Source organism: Pholis gunnellus, assembly GCF_910591455.1.
Source record: "Pholis gunnellus genome assembly, chromosome: 18".
Classification (NCBI taxonomy): domain Eukaryota; kingdom Metazoa; phylum Chordata; class Actinopteri; order Perciformes; family Pholidae; genus Pholis; species Pholis gunnellus.
This window is the reverse complement of record NC_136545.1, coordinates 21339572-21359820: the sequence shown is the minus strand read 5'-3', so window position 1 is coordinate 21359820 and position 20249 is coordinate 21339572. Positions and strand designations below refer to the sequence as shown.

Genomic DNA, 20249 nt, shown 5'->3' with positions numbered 1-20249 from the left:
TATATATATATATATATATATATATATATATATATATGTTCATCACATAGAAACAGAAGGAGTAGACAGCGTACACGTCTGTAAGTTATATATATTTATTTATATATATATATGTGTATATATATATATGTGTATATATATAAATATGTTCATCACATAGAAACAGAAGGAGTAGACAGCGTACACGTCTGTAAGTGAAGCGGTTATAAAGTTCCTCCAGAGTCTCTGTTATCAGGTAGATGAAGTCTGGTTGATTATTAATAACTGAGTCCTGTTGTGATCCAGATCATGGGATCCATGCGGGTCCTCTCCTTCATCGCTAACGGCTTCTACATCTACTACCCGATGCTGATCGTCCTCCTCTGCATCGCCACATACTTCAGGTCTGTTTAACTGTGAGGAGGAGGAGCTAATTCAACCATTGAAGTGACCTGAAGCTGTTTGAGTTATTCTGGTAGAAGACATGTTGAACGTTTGCTTGTTGCAGGTTGTTAAAGTGATAATGAGCTGTTTTTATTCATCGTTCATGTTATGGGTTCATCATGATCACTATGAGCTGCTGGTTCATTGATCCAGTTATTGATGAGTTCATAACCTCTCTCCTCAGTCTGGGGACTCGCTGTCTCAACCTGTTGGGCTTCCAGCAGTTTGTGGGCGACAGTGAAATGACCTCCGACCTCATCGACGAGGGGAAGGAGCTGATCCGCCGAGGTGAGAGGAGTCACAGTGAGGAAGCAGGAGTCAGGAAGCAGGAAGCTGCTCAGGGATGAAGGCTAACAACCGTTGATGTGATTTGGTTTTCACAGAGAAAAGGAAGCGACAGAGGACTGAAGATGGAGAGAACAGACGGAGGGTGAGTAACGTTTGTATTCTCAGGTGATGACGGACCTAAAACTCACAGTGAGAAGTTTAAATGTACTTCATGTTCTCACAGAATACTACATATTAACAGTATTTAGCATCCATTAGAAGCTATTCCTGTTTTATTGATTCACAGCAAGTTTTCAGACTTTATTTCTTATTTGAACAACAAACACAGCGAAGCGTCTAACAATGCTGCTATAAAATATATAAATATAAATATATATATATATATATATATATATTTATATTTATTTAAAAATAACAGGTCAGAATTTAATCAAATGAAAAGACTCTTTAAATATCAAATGTAGTTATTGTAAAAACATGATTAAGTAATTAAAAACTGCTGAAATCAACCTTCCGTTCTTCATCATGGAGGTAAAACACACGATCGAGTCGTAAATCTGAGATTATAAAGTCATAGATTTACAATAATGAAATCCCCGTAGATGACTGTTGTGTTGTACTTCATGATGTGTTGATGGCGTGTTGATGACATGTTGATGGCGTGTTGGTGGCGTGTTGATGACATGTTGATGGCGTGTTGGTGGCGTGTTGGTGACGTGTTGGTGGCGTGTTGGTGGTGTGTTGGTGACGTGTTGGTGGCGTGTTGGTGACGTGTTGGTGGCGTGTTGGTGGCGTGTTGGTGACGTGTTGGTGGCGTGTTGGTGGCGTGTTGGTGGCGTGTTGGTGGCGTGTTGGTGACGTGTTGGTGACGTGTTGGTGACGTGTTGATGGCGTGTTGTTCTTTACAGGAGTGGAAGGAGCGCTATGGGAACCAGAGAGAGGAGCACACGGCGAGGAACCGGACCAGTCACGAGCTGAAGGAGACCAGCTACTCCGACACGGTGACGACCAGCAGCAACAGACGTGAGTAGACGTCCAATCACAGGGGAGGAGGGGCGGGACCAGCAGCGTGTTTTATTATGAACATGTTGTCTCATTGTGTCCTCGTTTATAATGATGATAATAATAGTTATTTTATAAAGAGCTTTAAGAGGAACTTAAAGTTACTTTACCAGGTAGACAAAGCAAATAAATGACACAATAACAGTAATAAAAACAATAACGAGCATCATCATGTTTTTACTGTGGACCTCCTGTCTGGAGAACCTTAAAGCTGTTAAAACAGTAATAACAGTATTAATAATATTAATCATGTTAATAACTCTATTGTGTTCTGTTGAACAGAGGCTAAATATTCCCGCTCTGGGAGTCGCTCAGAGAGAGACTCCATCGAGCTGCTTCAGGACGCTGAACCTTTAGACTTCAACGCTGAGTCTTTGACAGACGACCCTCTGGAGGCGGAGCCTAGCAGGTAGAGACCGCTTCCTGCTTCTGATGACACGATAACAGAACTCTACACCGCTGTGATAAAGTGACGCATGTGTGTTTGTCTCTCAGACACGCAGGAGGACGATATCTGTCCATGTCGTCGTCTCGCAGCCGAATATTCGACGACGTCTGATGAATCCGTAGAGATCAACAGGAAGTGAATGTACCACATGACCTCCAGGATGCATGGTAACTAAAAACAGACGTCCAGCTCCTCTGCAGCTCACTGGAGGAACCTTAATGAAGCTCTATTGAAACCCTCTGAGGTCCAGATGTTGGTCCGCATGTGAGGACAGCTGGAGTCTGAGCTGCTGCACGACGTCACGTCACTTTAATGAAGGTTACGTTTATTTATGTCTGTTATTTATTCATCACTGATATCTGATCAATCGCTGTTTAATCAATCATCTTCATTCTAATCATGAATACAAATATCAATCTGTAATAATCTCAATGTTAAAACGAGTTAATTTCATCAACGCTCAATAATTAATGTTGTTAAAATACTAAAAATATGTCTTTTTATTAAAAGCATTGAAGTGTTTTACTCTGAAAACCATCAGTCTGAATTTATGGGGTTTCAATTTTCATCTTTTAAATTATTAGGATTCTTCTTCCTCTGAGTCTCTGAGTCACGTGACCAACAGAATGTCACCTGATTGGCCAAAAGTCCGATCGATGTCGTTCAAACCGATCCTCCGTCGATCGTCATATTTTAAAACTACGAGCGCGTTTTAAATTAATCTGAGCAGGAATATTGTGTATAAACAATGTTAACATGAGTGAGCTGTAGCCACACCCACCAGTGATGTCACAGTGTACCGACACTCCCCGCAGTACACTGTGACATCACTGCAGCGCGTTGGGCTGAGAGAATATTGATATGAAGATATGAGACGAGATCTTTGTTTTTAAAGGTTCAACTACAGGAAACTCTCTTATTCATCTTTATCTAATATTAGATCATATTCAGTCAAATATCCACATCCAGGGATTTGATCAAAGATATTTGCGCGATGAGCAAAGTGAGGAATAAACATGAATTGTTTTTTTAATTTGTGAATTTTAATAAATATAAAACCACAAATGTAGACAAATGGTTTTCAAAGTAAAATACTTTCATTGATTAAATTTGATTCAATGAGTTTCTTATTAGATCAAATCTATTTCCCTCATATTCATGAACATGTTTCCTTTGTGTTCCTTTAAACATCTCGGTGAAAGTGAAGGTTTTGTTTCTCCTCTTTAACTTAAAATGGTTCCAAATGTGCCGATAATAAATAAAATAAAAGAACTGTTATGCTGAAATGAGATGAAAGTGTAAATAAAAAAGAAGACAAAGAAGTGACCTTTAAAGGACAAACCTGTGTTTCTCTTCATTAGTTATTAAACTTCTCATTATTATTTTAAGGATGTATAATAATGTGTTTAGAGCTCGTGTTAGAAGTTAAACATCATAATTCATCTCTAATATCTGTTTGATATTCATGTGTAAACATCTCCTTCAAACTACTGGATTTATTCATGTTTATCACCAAAACTACATTTTACAGACTACATGTGAACACATCATGATGACGTCATAATGTATCTTCAGTCAGTACTCATGTTCACTGAGCAGAGCCTGAAGGCATCATGATGTCACTGAATGAACCTCGTTGGTTAGCCGTTAGCGGTGCTGCTAACGTTACTAGCTCTCCTCTGATTGGTTGTTTATAATGAAACATGATCAGAGATCAGAGACTAGAAACACAAGTTCTACTGAGTATTGATAATAATTAAACTTTATTGACACCGTGATGGTTAACGGTACTCCACTAAAGTGAAACACAGGTCTGGCCCTTTAAGAGCGTTAGCATGTAGCATTAGCTCCTCTGTGGATTAGATCCTGCTGGCGGGTTCAGCTGAGCTTCAGCTCCTTTAACTCAAGTCTGACCTGAGATCAGTGTAAATATGTAAATATGATTTTGTATGAAGGAGCTCGTTGATTCACAGAAAGCGTTAAAGTCACTTTGTGTTCCTCGTCTGATGAAGTGTTCGTGTTCTGGATGTATTTATTGATCTCAGAGTAGATATAAACACATGTTCTCTTTGTTGTAGTGAATTATTAAAGATTATTATTATTATTATTATTATTATTATTCATGTTTCTCTGCTGCCAGTGATGTGTCAATAAAAATGATCAAAGTGTTGAAGACTGAGGTCTCATTTCTGTCTCATATATATATATATATATATATATATATATATACTATATACATCATATGTATTTATACACATATACTGTACATTCATAAACACACATATATATATATACGGGGTCCCTCCAGGACCACCGGACTGCTCCCGGGTGACGGTGGTGAAGTGGAGAGCAGGGCCGTCCTTCAATCAGAGGATCGGCGGTTCGATCTCCGGCTCCACTGCTGATGAGCCCTTGAGCAAGACTCCTCACTAGCTCCCTAGCTCACTAGCTCCCTAGCTATGCCTGTGGTGTATGAATGTGATAGAATGTGAATTGTAAGTCGCTTTGGATAACAGCGTCTGATGTGATGTACTGTGATGTACTGTGATGTACTGTGATGTACTGTGATGTACTGTGATGTACTGTAATGTACTGTGATGTACTGTAATGTACTGTGATGACACTGGACTAAAGCGATGATGATTATTACCTGCAGCTGATGAAGACACAGCATGTGCTAGAAGCATCTTCATCATTGTTACATAATGTAATAATGTAATCCGTGTGACATTAAGATACATTTTCACTGTTTTTATCTTTTATGTCTTTTGGAGTTTAAAACCTATCCAGTGGTTACTTTATGTCTTATTAAACTCATTATGTATTTTCATTATTATGTGTTAAACTCAAGTATAAACAGAATATCTGCAGAATGCTGTTTCAGTTTAGCCTTCAAGTCCATACGACCTCATTAATCACAGATGCTTTTGAAGACGATATGACATTGTTGTGGAAATGTATCATATCGTTCTTTTAGGTAGAACTTGTATCGTTTAAACCTGCATATATGCAGATGAGGCCAACCAGGCTCATTTAAAACCTAACGATAAATGAGTTCATCGGTATTTCACCACCTAACCCTGTTACCACGAAAAGGCTGGAGCCGGCCTCGGTGTGTGCAGCAGCAGAGAGAGGACGTCTGTGAAGGGAGGAGACGAGATAACGTGCAGATACTCTGTTTCTGTCTATTCCTTGTTGTTAGACCTCCGAACCGTCTGTGGGGAAAGAGCTCTATCCATTCAGCTGGATTATCATTAGTGTCTGTTCAATAAATATGTTTTTATATTTGAAGAGTTTTCTCATCTCGATTATTTCTCACCGGGAGGTTAAAAAGATTATTTTCCACCACACACAGCTGTGCAGACAGCCACACAGACACTGTTCCACATGAATGAACCAAGAAGACGGTCCAAACGTTCCTGATGCCGTGTTATGAATGTTTGTCTGCATGAAGGACAGAACCTCAGACACGGAGCTCTGAGCAGCTACTGGATGCAGAACTGTGATACAACTCTGATTATTGACTTCACACGTCATGTCGAGTAGAATCTTTCTAACATTTATTCAAAATAAAATGAACTGAAGTTAACCTGCAGAGGTTAGACGTGTTCACACTGTAGACTTTCTCTGGAGAATCAGCTGTTATTCACTTTTATGATCCACAAATATGAAACAAAGCAGAGAATTCACAGTATTTATTTATTTAGGTTTAATCTGAGTTCAACTCATTTTATCTTCTATTTTATGTAGTTTAACTTGTTCTAAACTCTATTCATGTGAGTCTTTTAATATAGTTTCTTTTATATTTCTATGTTTATTTTTCATTAAAAGCCTTTTTGTCTCATAGAAGCTTTTTGAATTTCTTTGTTGGTAAAGTTGCTCTGTTGAAGTAAACGGCGTGACTTCAGAGAATGAGAGTGTTTCAGTGAAATCATGTGACCTCAGAGCATCCTGTCTCTCTCTATATAAACCCTCTGCTCTATTTCTTCTTCCTCCTCTTCATCAGAGACCACCAGCTCAGGTAAGAACTCTGACACACTAATGATGAAATACTAAATGTATAAATGTATCTTTTGGAAGAAAGCAGAACCTTAAAACATGAAATATAATCTTGTTCTACATTCAGAGTGAAAGTGAAGGTTTAAGTTCAGCAACAGAACGTATCTTAGTACAGCATGACGTCATCAGACAGCTGCTCTTTACAGTAGAACAGAGTTTATTACGTTACAATAATGATGATCTAGTCTACTAATATCTACACTAACTACTACTATACATTCATGAGCACGCTGTCTAAACTCAACACACTGTGGTAAAGGTGGGTGTGTTAGTGTGTGTGTGTGTTAGTGTGTATGTGTGTTAGTGTGTGTGTGTTAGTGTGTGTGTGTTAGTGTGTGTGTGTGTTAGTGTGTGTGTGTTAGTGTGTGTGTGTTAGTGTGTGTGTGTGTTAGTGTGTGTGTGTGTTAGTGCGTGTGTGTTAGTGCGTGTGTGTGTGTTAGTGTGTGTGTGTGTTAGTGTGTGTTAGTGTGTGTGTTAGTGCGTGTGTGTGTGTTAGTGTGTGTGTGTGTGTTAGTGTGTGTGTGTTAGTGCGTGTGTGTGTGTTAGTGTGTGTGTGTGTTAGTGTGTGTGTGTTAGTGCGTGTGTGTGTGTTAGTGTGTGTGTGTGTTAGTGTGTGTTAGTGCGTGTGTGTGTGTTAGTGTGTGTGTGTGTGCGTGTGTGTTAGTGTGTGTGTGTTAGTGTGTTAGTGTGTGTGTGTGTGTGTTAGTGCGTGTGTTAGTGTGTGTGTGCGTGTGTGTGTGTTAGTGTGTGTGTGTGTTAGTGTGTGTGTTAGTGCGTGTGTGTGTGTTAGTGTGTGTGTGTTAGTGTGTGTGTGTGTGTTAGTGCGTGTGTGTGTGTGTGCGTGTGTGTGTGTGCGTGTGTGTGTGTTAGTGTGTGTTAGTGCGTGTGTGTGTGTGTGTTAGTGTGTGTGTGTTAGTGTGTGTGTGTGTGTGTTAGTGCGTGTGTTAGTGTGTGTGTGCGTGTGTGTGTGTTAGTGTGTGTGTGTGTTAGTGTGTGTGTTAGTGCGTGTGTGTGTGTTAGTGTGTGTGTGTTAGTGTGTGTGTGTGTGTTAGTGCGTGTGTGTGTGTGTGCGTGTGTGTGTGTGCGTGTGTGTGTGTTAGTGTGTGTTAGTGCGTGTGTGTGTGTGTGTTAGTGTGTGTGTGTTAGTGTGTGTGTGTGTGTGTGTGTGTGTGTGTGTGTGAACACGTCACACAGAACCCGGTTGTGTTCTCTTCAGTGACGTCACATTGTAACGATACAGTAACTTCAGCAGCACTTAAAGATGATAAACTGGTGAGATTGTAGCGACGCTGCTTCCGCTCCCTCGGTTGAACTCAGAGCATCGTGAGCTCGCGCTGCGCGGGAAGTTCTCTCGGTGGCGGAGAACGTCTTCTGCTTTGATTAGAAAGAGAATGTGTCCTCTTGCTCTGGAGAATCCTCTTCTTCACTTCTGCAGACACACTGTTCTCCTCTAGGGAACCAGAACAAACAGTCTGTGTTGGTCCAGCGGACCTCAGACTGAAGACGCAGGGTTCCTCTAGCAACTGCGGTCAAGTGGTCCGTCATCTGCGGAACTTCGGTCACGTCAGCCGGCGTTTGAAATGAAATGCTCGTCTATTCGTGGTGTTACGGTACGGGTGCTTGGATAGCCCAAAAAGCCCAGAAATAGATCAAAATTCATCAATAATTTGTCAAGACTCTTGTTTATGAAGACTCTCACTGTACCCAAGTATATTTTCAAGAGATATTACTGTACAGTTTTTGAGAAAAGTACATGTAAAGTTAGCTGAAATGACATTTTGATATTCATAATTTCCCTATATTTGACATTTTCTTAAAACTAATCCTTAATAGGTTATGTCAATATTTCACTGGATTCTTGTTTATGAAGACTCTCACTGTACCCAAGTATATTTTCAAGAGATATTACTGTACAGTTTTTGAGAAAAGTACATGTAAAGTTAGCTCAAATGACATTCATTTCCCCATATTTGAACTGTTAAATAAACAATTCCTGAAAAGGTTGTAGTAAATTTTAAATGGATTCTTGCTCATGATCACTCCGACTATGTCCTTTAAAATGTAATGTAATTTTATTGCATGTCTAATGTTTCAATTGTCTATATTGAAAATCTAGACATTGACATTAGTAAGCCTTGTTCTTTTGTGTCATTTTGGACATATGTAGCTCTACCTCCCTCTACCTACTTCCTTAGTGAGATGGTGATCAAAGGCATTGTAATAAACAGTAAGAGTATCAACTAAGTAAAAAGTGCAAAATCCCTCATGGGGTGGAGGTGTTGTCCATTAGGGATGATAGCTCAGCACACTGCTGGTCTTCTTGATAAGTTTGTTTAGTCTGTTCCTGTCAGCTGTCGAGATGCTGCTGCCCCAGCAGACCACTTCATAAAAGATGGCTGATGCCACCACAGAGTCAAAGAAGGTCCTCAGGAGAGCTCCCTGCACTCCAAAAAGACCTCAAAATATTCTCAGCAGATAGAGTCTGCTCTGACCCTTAAAGTGCAGGGTTCTGTAAAGGTCCGGATATGACTTCTTTTAATTTTAATTTTCAATCCCCAACAAAAAAATAATTTGAATGCTTTATGAGAGTATAATGAATGCCTCTTTTGTTCTTTGCGTATCCATGTAATATAATAAATAACTAGGCAAGACTCAGACTAAGATAAAAGGTTTAACGTTTTTCTTTTGTTTTACAATTTGTTGCTTCTCTGCGGTTTGCATATGCAGTCGGCCAGAAGACCAGCAGTGTGCTGGGGTGTCCACTGGATACAGTGGAGGTGGTGGGAGACAGGAGGATGATGGCTGAGCTATCATCCCTGATGGACAACACCTCCACCCCATGAGGGATTTTGCACTTTTTACTTAGTTGATACTCTTACTGTTTATTACAATGCCTTTGATCACCATCTCACTAAGGAAGTAGGTAGAGGGAGGTAGAGCTACATATGTCCAAAATGACACAAAAGAACAAGGCTTACTAATGTCAATGTCTAGATTTTCAATATAGACAATTGAAACATTAGACATGCAATAAAATTACATTACATTTTAAAGGACATAGTCGGAGTGATCATGAGCAAGAATCCATTTAAAATTTACTACAACCTTTTCAGGAATTGTTTATTTAACAGTTCAAATATGGGGAAATGAATGTCATTTGAGCTAACTTTACATGTACTTTTCTCAAAAACTGTACAGTAATATCTCTTGAAAATATACTTGGGTACAGTGAGAGTCTTCATAAACAAGAATCCAGTGACATATTGACATAACCTATTAAGGATTATTTTTAATAAAATGGCAAATATGGGGAAATTATGACTATCTGAATGTCATTTGAGCTAACTTTACATGCACTTCTCTCAAAAACTATCCAGTAAGATTACATTACATTTGACATGGAGATATATTGGGTCATCATGAACAGAACTTTAGCTATCCAATGAAGGAATTTTTTTTTTTTACAGATCAAAGATTATTATTAGGTAATATTATAATTTTCGAACCCTTTTTCAATTAAAGATTATACAGCAGTGTATTTCAGATCATTTTATTGTTGTATTTCACTTAATGTACAAAATGACGTTGTTTTTGACTTGTTATATCAAATTAGACAAATTATTGATGAAATTTTGATCTATTTCTGGGCTTTTTGGGCTATCCAAGCACCCGTACCGTAACACCACGAATAGACGAGCATTACATTTCAAACGCCGGCTGACGTGACCGAAGTTCCGCAGATGACGGACCACTTGACCGCAGTCTCTAGCAGCAGTGTGTCCTCGCCTCCTCACTCGTGAATTGAATCGCACGGACCGGAAACGAGTTGAGGGTGAAAGAGTTGTGTGGAAACAGGGCGGAGCCACAGGGGGTCCTGGTGTCTGCTACTCGTCCGATGGGCTCCAGTGGTGATGACGTGTTGCTCTAAACCTCTCAGAGATCAGACCTGTTGATGAACCAGCAGCCTCCGTCACATCTCTGTGTTTCATCACATGGTCCCAACAACGTGACACAAACACAGTCAGCGTGTCCTCACGGTGATGTTTGTGTTCTCAGTAATAAAGGAAACTTATAATGTGTACAAATATGAGATGTTATTAGATATGCGTCTTTAGTTATTACATATTGTGAGAATAAGATGTGTTGCGTATGCTGCGTGTGTGTGCAGAGGATACGTTACGTTCAGCAGCATCATGCAGAGAAACATGAGCGAGATGTTTCCTACAACATGTATTCATTGATGCAGATCAACATGAAGACCTGTAGGAGACTGAATGACATCACATGTGTTACTGTTCTCCTGTATGAACAGGAAGTTCATCTTCATGTTCTTCTGTTTGTTCATCCAGACACAACATCTGTTTCATCCTCACTGTGTGCAGCCTCACTACCAGACATCACCATGGCAACAAGGTGAGTAACAACACCATGTGTACAAACAATATATGAATATATGAATATATGAATATATGAATATATATCAGTCCATCAAGATATCACAGCAGGAGGCAGGTATGGGTTCTCCTCTGATGGGTTCTCCTCTGATGGGTTCTCCTCTGATGGGTTCTCCTCTGATGGGTTCTCCTCTGATGGGTTCTCCTCTGATGGGTTCTCCTCTGACCTCTGATGGGTTCTCCTCTGATGGGTTCTCCTCTGATGGGTTCTCCTCTGATGGGTTCTCCTCTGACCTCTGATGGGTTCTCCTCTGATGGGTTCTCCTCTGATGGGTTCTCTTCTGATGGGTTCTCCTCTGATGGGTTCTCCTCTGATGGGTTCTCCTCTGATAGGTTCTCCTCTGATGAGATTTAAGGATTGTTTAGTGGACTAAGAACTAGGATAACATTCACATTATAATGCACAGTAATAGGTTTACAGCCAGTACTCTGTACTACTTGGTGAAAGAAATCTCAGAAATATTGACTTTAAATGCAGTTTAGATATTTATTGCAGGATAATTAGCACCAGCTCACACAAACACTACTCTTCAGTTCATTACGGTTTGATGACTCTAAACTCTACTGTGCCGAGGCGGGGTGAACAGTAATACGTCCGTTGTGGTTTTGGAGTTCTGGTGTTCCTGCGAGGGACAACAAAGTGCATTCACAGTCCTCCGGGCTCAGTACAAAGTCAGGAAGTAGTGTCCTTTATCATCCACCTTCAAGCAGGCGGAGAGGAAAATCTCCGTCAGCCAATCCTTGCTCACGAACGGCGTTCTCTCTGCCGTGAACAGAGACGGAGTTCTCCGATGCTTCTCTCGAACTATGTCCAGCTGTCTGGCTGAGTGCTGGACGGTGTCCTGCGTCAAATCCCCTCTCAGGACTCAGTGGGGCCTGCTGGCAGAGTCTCGTTCTCTGCTAAGTCACTCTATGTATTGCCCTGTATCATACGTTTTATTTGATATGTCTGTTCTTTGGCCTGATCTTCTTAGTCCTTTATTCTTTTAACTTTAGGGCAGCTCTTCTGGGATCTCAAACCTACTTGATAATATACATTATATTTATTTATTTCTCAATGAATCTTTCTAGTAGAGAACAGAGTCTGGATCCTAAGGCAGAGGACAGTTAACATTAACAGCAGCAAAACAAATGTCAACAAACGTGTTTATTAACTTGCAGTAACACATGTGCACATACTTTGTATTTTTTATATCCATTCATCCATCTTCCTCCGCTTATCCGGGGTCGGGTCGCGGTGGCAGCAGGCCCAGCAGACTTTCGCCCGCAACATTTTCCAGCTCATACTGGGGGATCCCGAGGCGTTCCCAGGACCAGCTGGGAGATATAATCCCTCCAGCGTGTTCTGGGTCTTCCCCGGGGTCTCCTCCCAGTTGGACGTTCCCGGAAAACCTCCAGTGGGAGGCGTCCAGGAGGCATCCTAATCAGATGCTGAACCACCTCAGCTGACTCCTTTCGATGCGAAGGAGCAGCGGCTCGACTCCAAGTTCCCTCCTGATGTCCGAGCTCCTCCCCCTCTCTCTGAGGCTGAGCTCCTCCCCCTCTCTCTGAGGCTGAGCTCCTCCCCCTCTCTCTAAGGCTGAGCCCGGCCACCCTACGGAGGAAACTCATTACGGCCGCTTGTAGCCGCGACCTTGTCCTTTCGGTCACGACCCAGAGTTCGTGACCACAGGTGAGGGTCGGAACGTAGAGCGACCGGCTCAGCTCTCTCTTCACCAGGACGGTCCGGTGCAGCGCCTGCTCTACTGCTGCAGCCTGTCGACCTCCCGCTCCATCGTACCCTCACTCGTGAACAAGACCCCGAGATACTTGAACTCCTTCGCTTGAGGTCGGCACTCCGTCCCCACCTGGAGGGAGCGATCCACCGGTTTCCGGCAGAGCACCATGGCCTCAGATTTGGAGGTGCTAACTCTCATCCCCGCCGCTTCACACTCAGCTGCAAACCGCCCCAGTGAACGCTGGAGGTCACGATCCGAGGAGGCCAACAGGACCACATCATCTGCAAACAGCAGAGAGGCGATCCCGAGACCCCCGAACCTGACGTTCTCCGCCGCCCGGCTGCACCTAGAAATCCTGTCCATGAAAGTCACGAACAGGCCAACACCCACCGGGAACGTGTCTGACTTATTGCCGAGAATGCGGACACAGCTCCTACTGCAGTCGTACAGAGACCGGATCGCCCGTTGTAACGGGTCCGGCACCCCATACTCCTGCAGCACCCCCCACAAGAACCCCCGAGGGACCCGGTCGAAAGCCTTCTCCAAGTCCACAAAGCACATGTAGACTGGTTGGGCAAACTCCCAGAACCCGTCCAGTAGTCTTGCGAGGGTGAAGAGCTGGTCCACTGCTCCTCTTGAATCCGAGGTTCGACAAACGGTCGGAGCCTCCTTTCCAGCACTCTGACATAAGCTTTCCCCGGAGGCAGAGTAGTGTGATACCCCGACAATTCGAGCACACTCTCCGGTCCCCCTTTTTGAGGAAGGGAACCACCACCCCGGTCTGCCAGTCCATGGGCACTGATCCCGACCCCCATGCGACACTGAAGAGGCGTGTCAGCCAAGACAGCCCAACAGTGTCCAGCGCCTTCAGCATCTCAGGGCGGATCTCATCCACCCCCGGCGCCTTGCCACCAAGGAGCTTTTTGACTACCTTAGCGACCTCTGCCAGGGATATGGGTGAGCCCCCCAGGTCTTCAGGCGCTGCCTCCTCTGCAGAGGACATGTTGGTCGGGTTTAGGAGTTCCTCAAAGTGCTCTTTCCACCGCCCGACGATGTCCCCCGTCCGGGTCAACAGTTCCCCCCCCCGCTGAGAACAGCCTGGGGTAGGCCCTGCTTTCCCTTCCTGAGCCGTCGGATGGTTTGCCAGAACATCCTTGAGGCCAACCGAAAGTCCTTCTCCATGGCCTCCCCGAACTCCTCCCATGCCCGAGTTTTAGCACCCGCGACCACCGCAGCTGCAGTCCTTCTGGCCTGCCGGTACCTCTCAGCTGCTTCAGGAGACCCCTGGGCCAGAGAGGCCCTGAAGGCCTCCTTCTTCAGCTTGACGGCTTCCCTCACCTCTGGTGTCCACCACCGGGTTCTCGGGTTGCCGCCACGACAGGCACCGATGACCTTCCGGCCACAGCTCCTAGCGGCCGCGTCCACAATAGAGGCTTTGAACATGGTCCATTCGGATTCCATGTCCCCAACCTCCCTCGGAATGTGTGAGAAGTTCTTCCGGAGGTGGGAGTTAAAGACCTCCCGGACAGGGTCCTCCGCCAGACGTTCCCAGTTCACCCTCACTATACGTTTGGGCTTGCCGGGTCTTTCCAACCGGTTCCCCTTCCATCTGATCCAACTCACCACCAGGTGATCAGTTGACAGCTCTGCTCCTCTCTTCACCCGAGTGTCCAAGACATACGGCCGCAGATCGGATGATACGATTACAAAGTCGATCATTGATCTCCGGCCTAAGGTGTTCTGGTACCAGGTACACTTATGAACCACCTTATGTTTAAACATGGTGTTCTTTATGGCAAAACCGTGGCTAGCACAGAAGTCCAATAACGAGACACCACTCGGGTTCAGATCGGGCAAGCCGTTCCTCCCAATCACCCCCCGCCAGGTTTCTCCGTCATTGCCCACGTGAGCGTTGAAGTCCCCCAGGAGAACTGTGGAGTCGGCAGGCGGCGCCCTTTCCAGGACCCCTCCCACCGACTCCAAGAAGGCCGGATACTCTGAACTGCTGTTTGGTGCATAAGCACAGACCACAGTCAGAGCCTTGCTCCCTGCAACCCGTAGGCACAAGGAGGCGACCCTCTCGTTCTCCGGGGAGAACTCCAACACAGCGGCGCTCAGCCGGGGGCTCGTGAGTATCCCCACTCCCGCCCGGCGCCTCTCACCTTGGGCAACTCCAGAAAAGGACAAAGTCCAACCCTTCTCCAGGAGCTTGGTTCCAGAGCCAGTACTGTGTGTGGAGGTGAGTCCAGCTATATCTAGCTGGTATCGCTCCACCTCCTGCACCAGCTCCGGCTCTTTCCCCGCTAGCGAGGTGACGTTCCACGTCCCTAGAGCTCGTCTATGCTGCCGGCGATCGGCTCGCCCAGGCCTCCGGCCTGACCCGCCGCCCGGTCTGCATTGCACCCGACCCCGATGCTTGTCCCTGCGGGTGGTGGGTCCACAGGGTGGCTGCTCCATGTTGTTTCTTCGGGCTGAGCCCGACCGGGCCCCGTGGGCGAAGGCCCAGCCACCAGACGCTCGCCGACGAGCTCCCCTCCTGGGTCTGGCTCCGGGAGGGTGCCCCGGTTTCCCTGGTCCCTGGTTAACTAAATACTCAAAGTCAGTGTATTCGTGTAATTAATCTCAACATTATCGGACTTAAAGTGATATTTCAGGTTCACTACCTATCTACCTGAGCTCACGTTGGTCCGTTTATGTTCATGATATGAAGTATGAATCATCTGTAAAATCATAACATCAGTAATTATTCAATCTCTGAGGTTTGAAAGTGAAGTTATTAAAAGTTGCTTTTAGGCTTAACTACGGTCGGATGCAGGCTGCCGGTAATAGCGCAGCGGCTAACGTCAGTTAGCTTGTCAGTTACCAACGTCACGTAACTTAACGGAACATTTTAACACACGTGTGATGTTATACGATCTCTTATTCTGCTTCAACATTAGTATCGGTGACATTCGAGTGAGTTGAAACCCAACACTTACATTTAAGAGTGAATGCTGCCGCTTCTCCAGCTCTCGCATCAGTCGCCGCCATGTTTGTTCAAATAAAATCTTCACTGGCACGCAATGCATCTTGGGATAAGCTGGGCCGCGAAGGATCCATGAGATGTGTCCTCCAGATCTGGGGTCTGAAGGCCGCATTCGTCGGCTGCATTCGAAGGAGTCTTCAACAAACATGCGAGTTGGGACAGCCTAGTCACCGAGCTGTGACGCAACCGCTCTACGAATGCAGCCTCCGAAGGATGCAGACCCTGAATTGAGACGCAGCCATAGACTCACACAGGCTAGCAGGGAAACAACAAAGCACCCCCCCTCACTCTCAGGTAGCCTCACGTGGGCCACCCATCCCCATAGGTAGCTGGATGATTGACAGGTTTAACAGTCATGAGACCTTCACTGACCCCCTGAACTCAGTAAATAGGAATCGTTACCAGAACACAACAGGGAGTCCAAGCACAAGACAAGACGAGGGAACCAGGACCAGGACGAGCAAAACGGGCGAGAACACATGAAGATGACCTGGCAGTGAGTGGCTGAGAGGCAGAGGTTTATAAAGTAGAACAGGTGAGGGGAGCTGATGAGGAGGGAGTGACTGACTGTAGCGTGAGGAAGGTGTGGAGCTCCACAAAGACACACAGGAGACAGAAGGCAAAGCCTCATCGTGACCTCATCCCTTCAGGAAGAACGTTCTGACTCGTACTGATCCTTTTCAAATGGTGTCTGGGTTTCAGTGTTTGAAGTGTTTCATTCATTTTCATTGTTTTAATGCATTAAGTTAATCTCTTTGAACTGTGTGTATAAAAACATGCCAACAAACAGACTTCAGAACCATGTGAACTGATTTCAATGCTTTCACAAGACTCGCTGCAACATTTAGTTCAGACAAGTAATTAGAAAATGTAGTTTAGTTTTAATGTATTTGATTCTGCTTTTTAACAAATAATGCATCTGAGGTACAAGGAGGAAGGGTAAATTACATATGTAACATTTAAGTGTGCAAATTGAATTTAAATAAAGTTCTTCTTTTTCTACAGGATCACTAACGCCTCATCGACATATAAGGACTTCATCTCTAAAAGTATGATGATCCATGAAGGATCTCCTAATGTCTACCAGCTGAGACCAAAGAAACAGAACATTGGAACTCTGACAAGAATGACTCTTGGTGAAAAGAATCCAAACAAGATAAACAAAACCATCCTGCTCGTTGGTGAAACAGGAAGCGGAAAATCTACTCTGATCAACGCTCTGGTCAACTTCACCATGGGAGTGAAGTGGGAGGACGATGTCTGGTTTAAGATCGTAGAGGAAGAGAAGAAAGACCAATCAGAAGAGGAGAAAGACCAATCAGAGAGTCAGACGTCAGATGTGATCGTGTACGAGATCTTTGGATTTGAAGATCAAACTCTGCCGTACTCTCTGACCATCATCGACACTCCTGGATACGGAGACACCAAAGGGATTGAAAAAGATAAAATAGTCAGTCAAAGACTATTTGACTTGTTCCGCTCAGATGATGGAGTTCATGAGATCGATGTGGTGGGTCTGGTGATGAAAGCAGGTGACAATCGACTGAGTGACCGACTGTCGTACATCTTTAGTTCAGTGATGTCTCTGTTTGGAAAAGACATGGAGAAGAACATCGTCGCCCTCATCACACACTCAGCTGTAGGGACAACTGAAAATGCTCTGAAAGCCCTCGAGGCTGCAAACATCAAATGTGCCAGAAATGAAGAGAACGAGCCTGTTCACTTCCTGTTTAATAACTGCCAAAACAAACCCAGGACAAAAGACGTAGAAGACCTTGAATATTCATATAAAAAAACTACGAGAGGAATGACTCAGTTCACAGACTTTCTGCAAAAAGCTGCACCTCAAAAGATGGAGACAACTGTGAAAGTTCTGAATGAACGGATTAGACTGGCAGCCTGCATCCAAAACCTGCAAGAGAGAGTTGAATACATTAAACTCAAACAGAATGAAATCCAGCAGATTAAGGAAGGTCTGAAGAAACATGAACAAGAGATGAAGAAGAATAAAGAGTTCACTGTAGAAGTTGATGAGCCCTACAAAGTTAAAGAACCTATAGAAAGTGGATGGTGGCTCACGTATTTTGAAAGAGCTGTCTGCTGCAAAGTCTGTGAGGAGACCTGTCACTATCCTGGATGCACAGTGGCCCGCGATCCCTCATGGTGTGAGGTCATGAGTAAAGGCCGCTGCACTGTGTGTACCAACAAGTGCCCTCCATCAGACCACGTTAAAGAAGGCTGGAGGTTTGTGACCAAGACAAGGAAAGTTCAGAAAACTCTTCAAGATGTAAAAGACAAATATGAAAAGAATGAAGGAGAGACTGAGGAGATGATGAGCCTTCTGAAAAGACTTCAGAAAGAGATGGAAAACCAAGAAGCAGAGAAAACACATTGGTTGGATGAGGCCTACGAGCACGTCATCACACTGGAGAAGATCGCCTTAAATGTTGTTTCAGTGTCCACTTACGTCCATCTGGACTTCCTGATTGAAGAGATGGAGAAGAAAAAGGACACCAGGAGGGTCCAGAAGCTGGAAGAGATGAAAAGAAGTCAGAAAGATGAAGGATTTCTGGGAGGAGTTAAGTACTTGTATCGTGCATTATTCAAAATAAAGTAAACTGACGAGAGTCACTGAGGTCTGGACTGACGATGCATCAGACCGGCACACACTGGTTCTTTAGATGATCCTTTAGATGCCAATGACATTTAAAGTGTGTTTGTAAGTTTGAAGTTAATTTGCATTTATCTCTCGTTAAACAAAAGTTTGTTTTATTCTCCTGTCTGATCATTATTGTGACTCTGCTGAACCTGAGCGTTCGTGATACTTTAATGGATGAAGGTTGATCTCCTCACAGCCTCAGTCTCCTCCGTCCAACACAGAGACTAAATATCTCTCATCAAGACTTCCTTTGATTGAATCACCAGGTGTGGTGAAGATAAGAGTCTGTAGATAACCAACAGTTGGATGCTGCGATGCTGTATGACTGTACTGCAGCAGCCTCCAACTCAAGCTAGCTACGCTAAGCTAAGCTAAGCTAAGTAGTCACAGTCACAACATCATTCAGTGATTACACACTGACAGGATGTTCATTATATATTATATTCACGTATTGCATGTGCCTCATAGCGTTAAGAATGTACTCGGTTTGTTTAAAGTAGAAGTTTGAAGACTTGTTTCAACTTCCTGTTTATGCTGTTTCCTCCTAAAAGGGGCGTGGTCATGAGAGCATGTCAGGTGATCTGGATTCAGCTGCACATCACTGCAGTAATGAGAAGTTAAACTACTGGAGGTCAGAGAGATCTGTGTGTTACTTTACTATAAATATCAATGTGATCAGCTGCTGCTGTGTGTCGTTAATCTTTAGTTTATAAAACTCAGATATTAAACTATATGGTCTGTATTTCTGAAGGATTGTGTGAACATGATGTCTTGTAGTCACCAGGTGTGAGTAGTGCTGGTGATCAGTTTAAAGTGTGTTTGATCAAACAGTGCAGTCATCAACAATCTGCAGAAACGTTCATTATTCTTTCATTCTGTTGTTCATGTGTTTGGTGTGTATTGTACATCAGTGCGTCTTTGTCTGGTTTGATGTCCGTTTTATGAGTCAAATGAAACGTGACTTTATGATTTAAACTTGTAACTGAGATAACATGAGTCATCTCCACATGAAACCATCTTCTGTGAATCATGAAATCTCTGCTTCATTAAAGTATCTTCAAGAGTCTTCAGTTGTTCTTCTTTCTACCAAACGTTCTTCAACAAACACGTTGATTTGTTACAATAAAGAGTTTCTTTAGCAGCTAGAGACTCAATGCAGATACAGATTTAAACACTAGAACTCACATTTAAATGAGCCTCATGAAGGAAATGTGCTATTCTGTGAGATCCAGCTTGTAGCCGCTAGATGGAAGCAGAACTACAAGAGTGTCTTTAGTGAGGTGAGGATCCTGAAGAGGAGCTGAGAGGACAGATGTTTGCTGAGTAACAAACTGAATCATCCGTCTAAGAACACGTTCCTGCTCAAAGACAGTTCAGGTATTTACAAGCTGCTGGGATTTAACTCTGAACCCATAATGAGTCATTCTGTTGATATCAGCTGATAGATGAGTTATGGAGGATCATTGCATTCTCACAATGAATCAACGTTTAAATGACTTGAATCTGTGTCGGGAGACGAGTGTCAGGAGATCTTCATTTACATTTAAACACGTTCACAGTGTGGTGCTAGTGCTCTGACTCCAGTAACGGAGCTGAACACTTTCTACACTGCTTTAACCAAACTTATGTGAAGTGGTATTTTCAATGCAGCACAGCATTTACATAGTATTTCATGTTGTAGTGTTGCTGCTAAAGGATCAGACTAGTCCTGGTTCTGGTCTCTACTAAAGGTCCTGTAGACGCTGGGTTGTACTCGGTTAGAGTACTTGTAATATTAAAACAGTATTTCATTCACTATCTTCACAACCGGAAAAACACAAAAGATTCAAATGTTTGTTAGCTCCTCTTCCGGTGGCTGTTTCAAAATAAAAGCATACCACTTATTACCACTTATTTAGTTTTACAGTGAAAGACACACAGGAAGTGATGTGTGATCAGTAAAGAGGATCAATGAGGACGTGATTGTTGTGGAAATTATTCCTAAACCCGCTTTACGTGAGTCCTTTAATGCTGAAATACATAAAACCAAAAACCAGGATGTCTTTTAAGTATTTATTCTCTGCTCAGAGAAGATTCAATCATCACAACAGAATGCGTTCAGTCAGTGAGGAAG

The 20249-nt window shown here is 43.6% G+C and overlaps 2 protein-coding genes across 2 annotated transcripts in view; both read left to right on the top strand.

The window, feature by feature from the left end:
- Positions 1-4389, top strand: part of lmbrd2b (LMBR1 domain containing 2b) — a 14630-nt gene extending 10241 nt beyond the window's left edge. The window contains exons 13-18 of the mRNA XM_079179015.1: positions 286-383; positions 608-711; positions 807-853; positions 1620-1734; positions 2056-2182; positions 2269-4389. Of these exons, the coding sequence (XP_079035141.1) occupies positions 286-383; positions 608-711; positions 807-853; positions 1620-1734; positions 2056-2182; positions 2269-2332 (555 nt within the window). The 3' untranslated portion in view covers positions 2333-4389. The remainder of the gene's footprint in view (positions 1-285; positions 384-607; positions 712-806; positions 854-1619; positions 1735-2055; positions 2183-2268) is intronic.
- A 5738-nt stretch (positions 4390-10127) lies between these two features.
- LOC306710612 (uncharacterized protein) lies at positions 10128-18094 on the top strand (the record flags this gene model as incomplete). Its single annotated transcript, XM_079179254.1, has 3 exons — positions 10128-10317; positions 10630-10693; positions 16483-18094. The coding sequence occupies exons 1-3, from the start codon at positions 10233-10235 to the stop codon at positions 18092-18094; spliced, it is 1761 nt and encodes a 586-aa protein (XP_079035380.1). The 5' UTR covers positions 10128-10232.
- Between the last annotated feature and the right edge of the window lie 2155 nt (positions 18095-20249).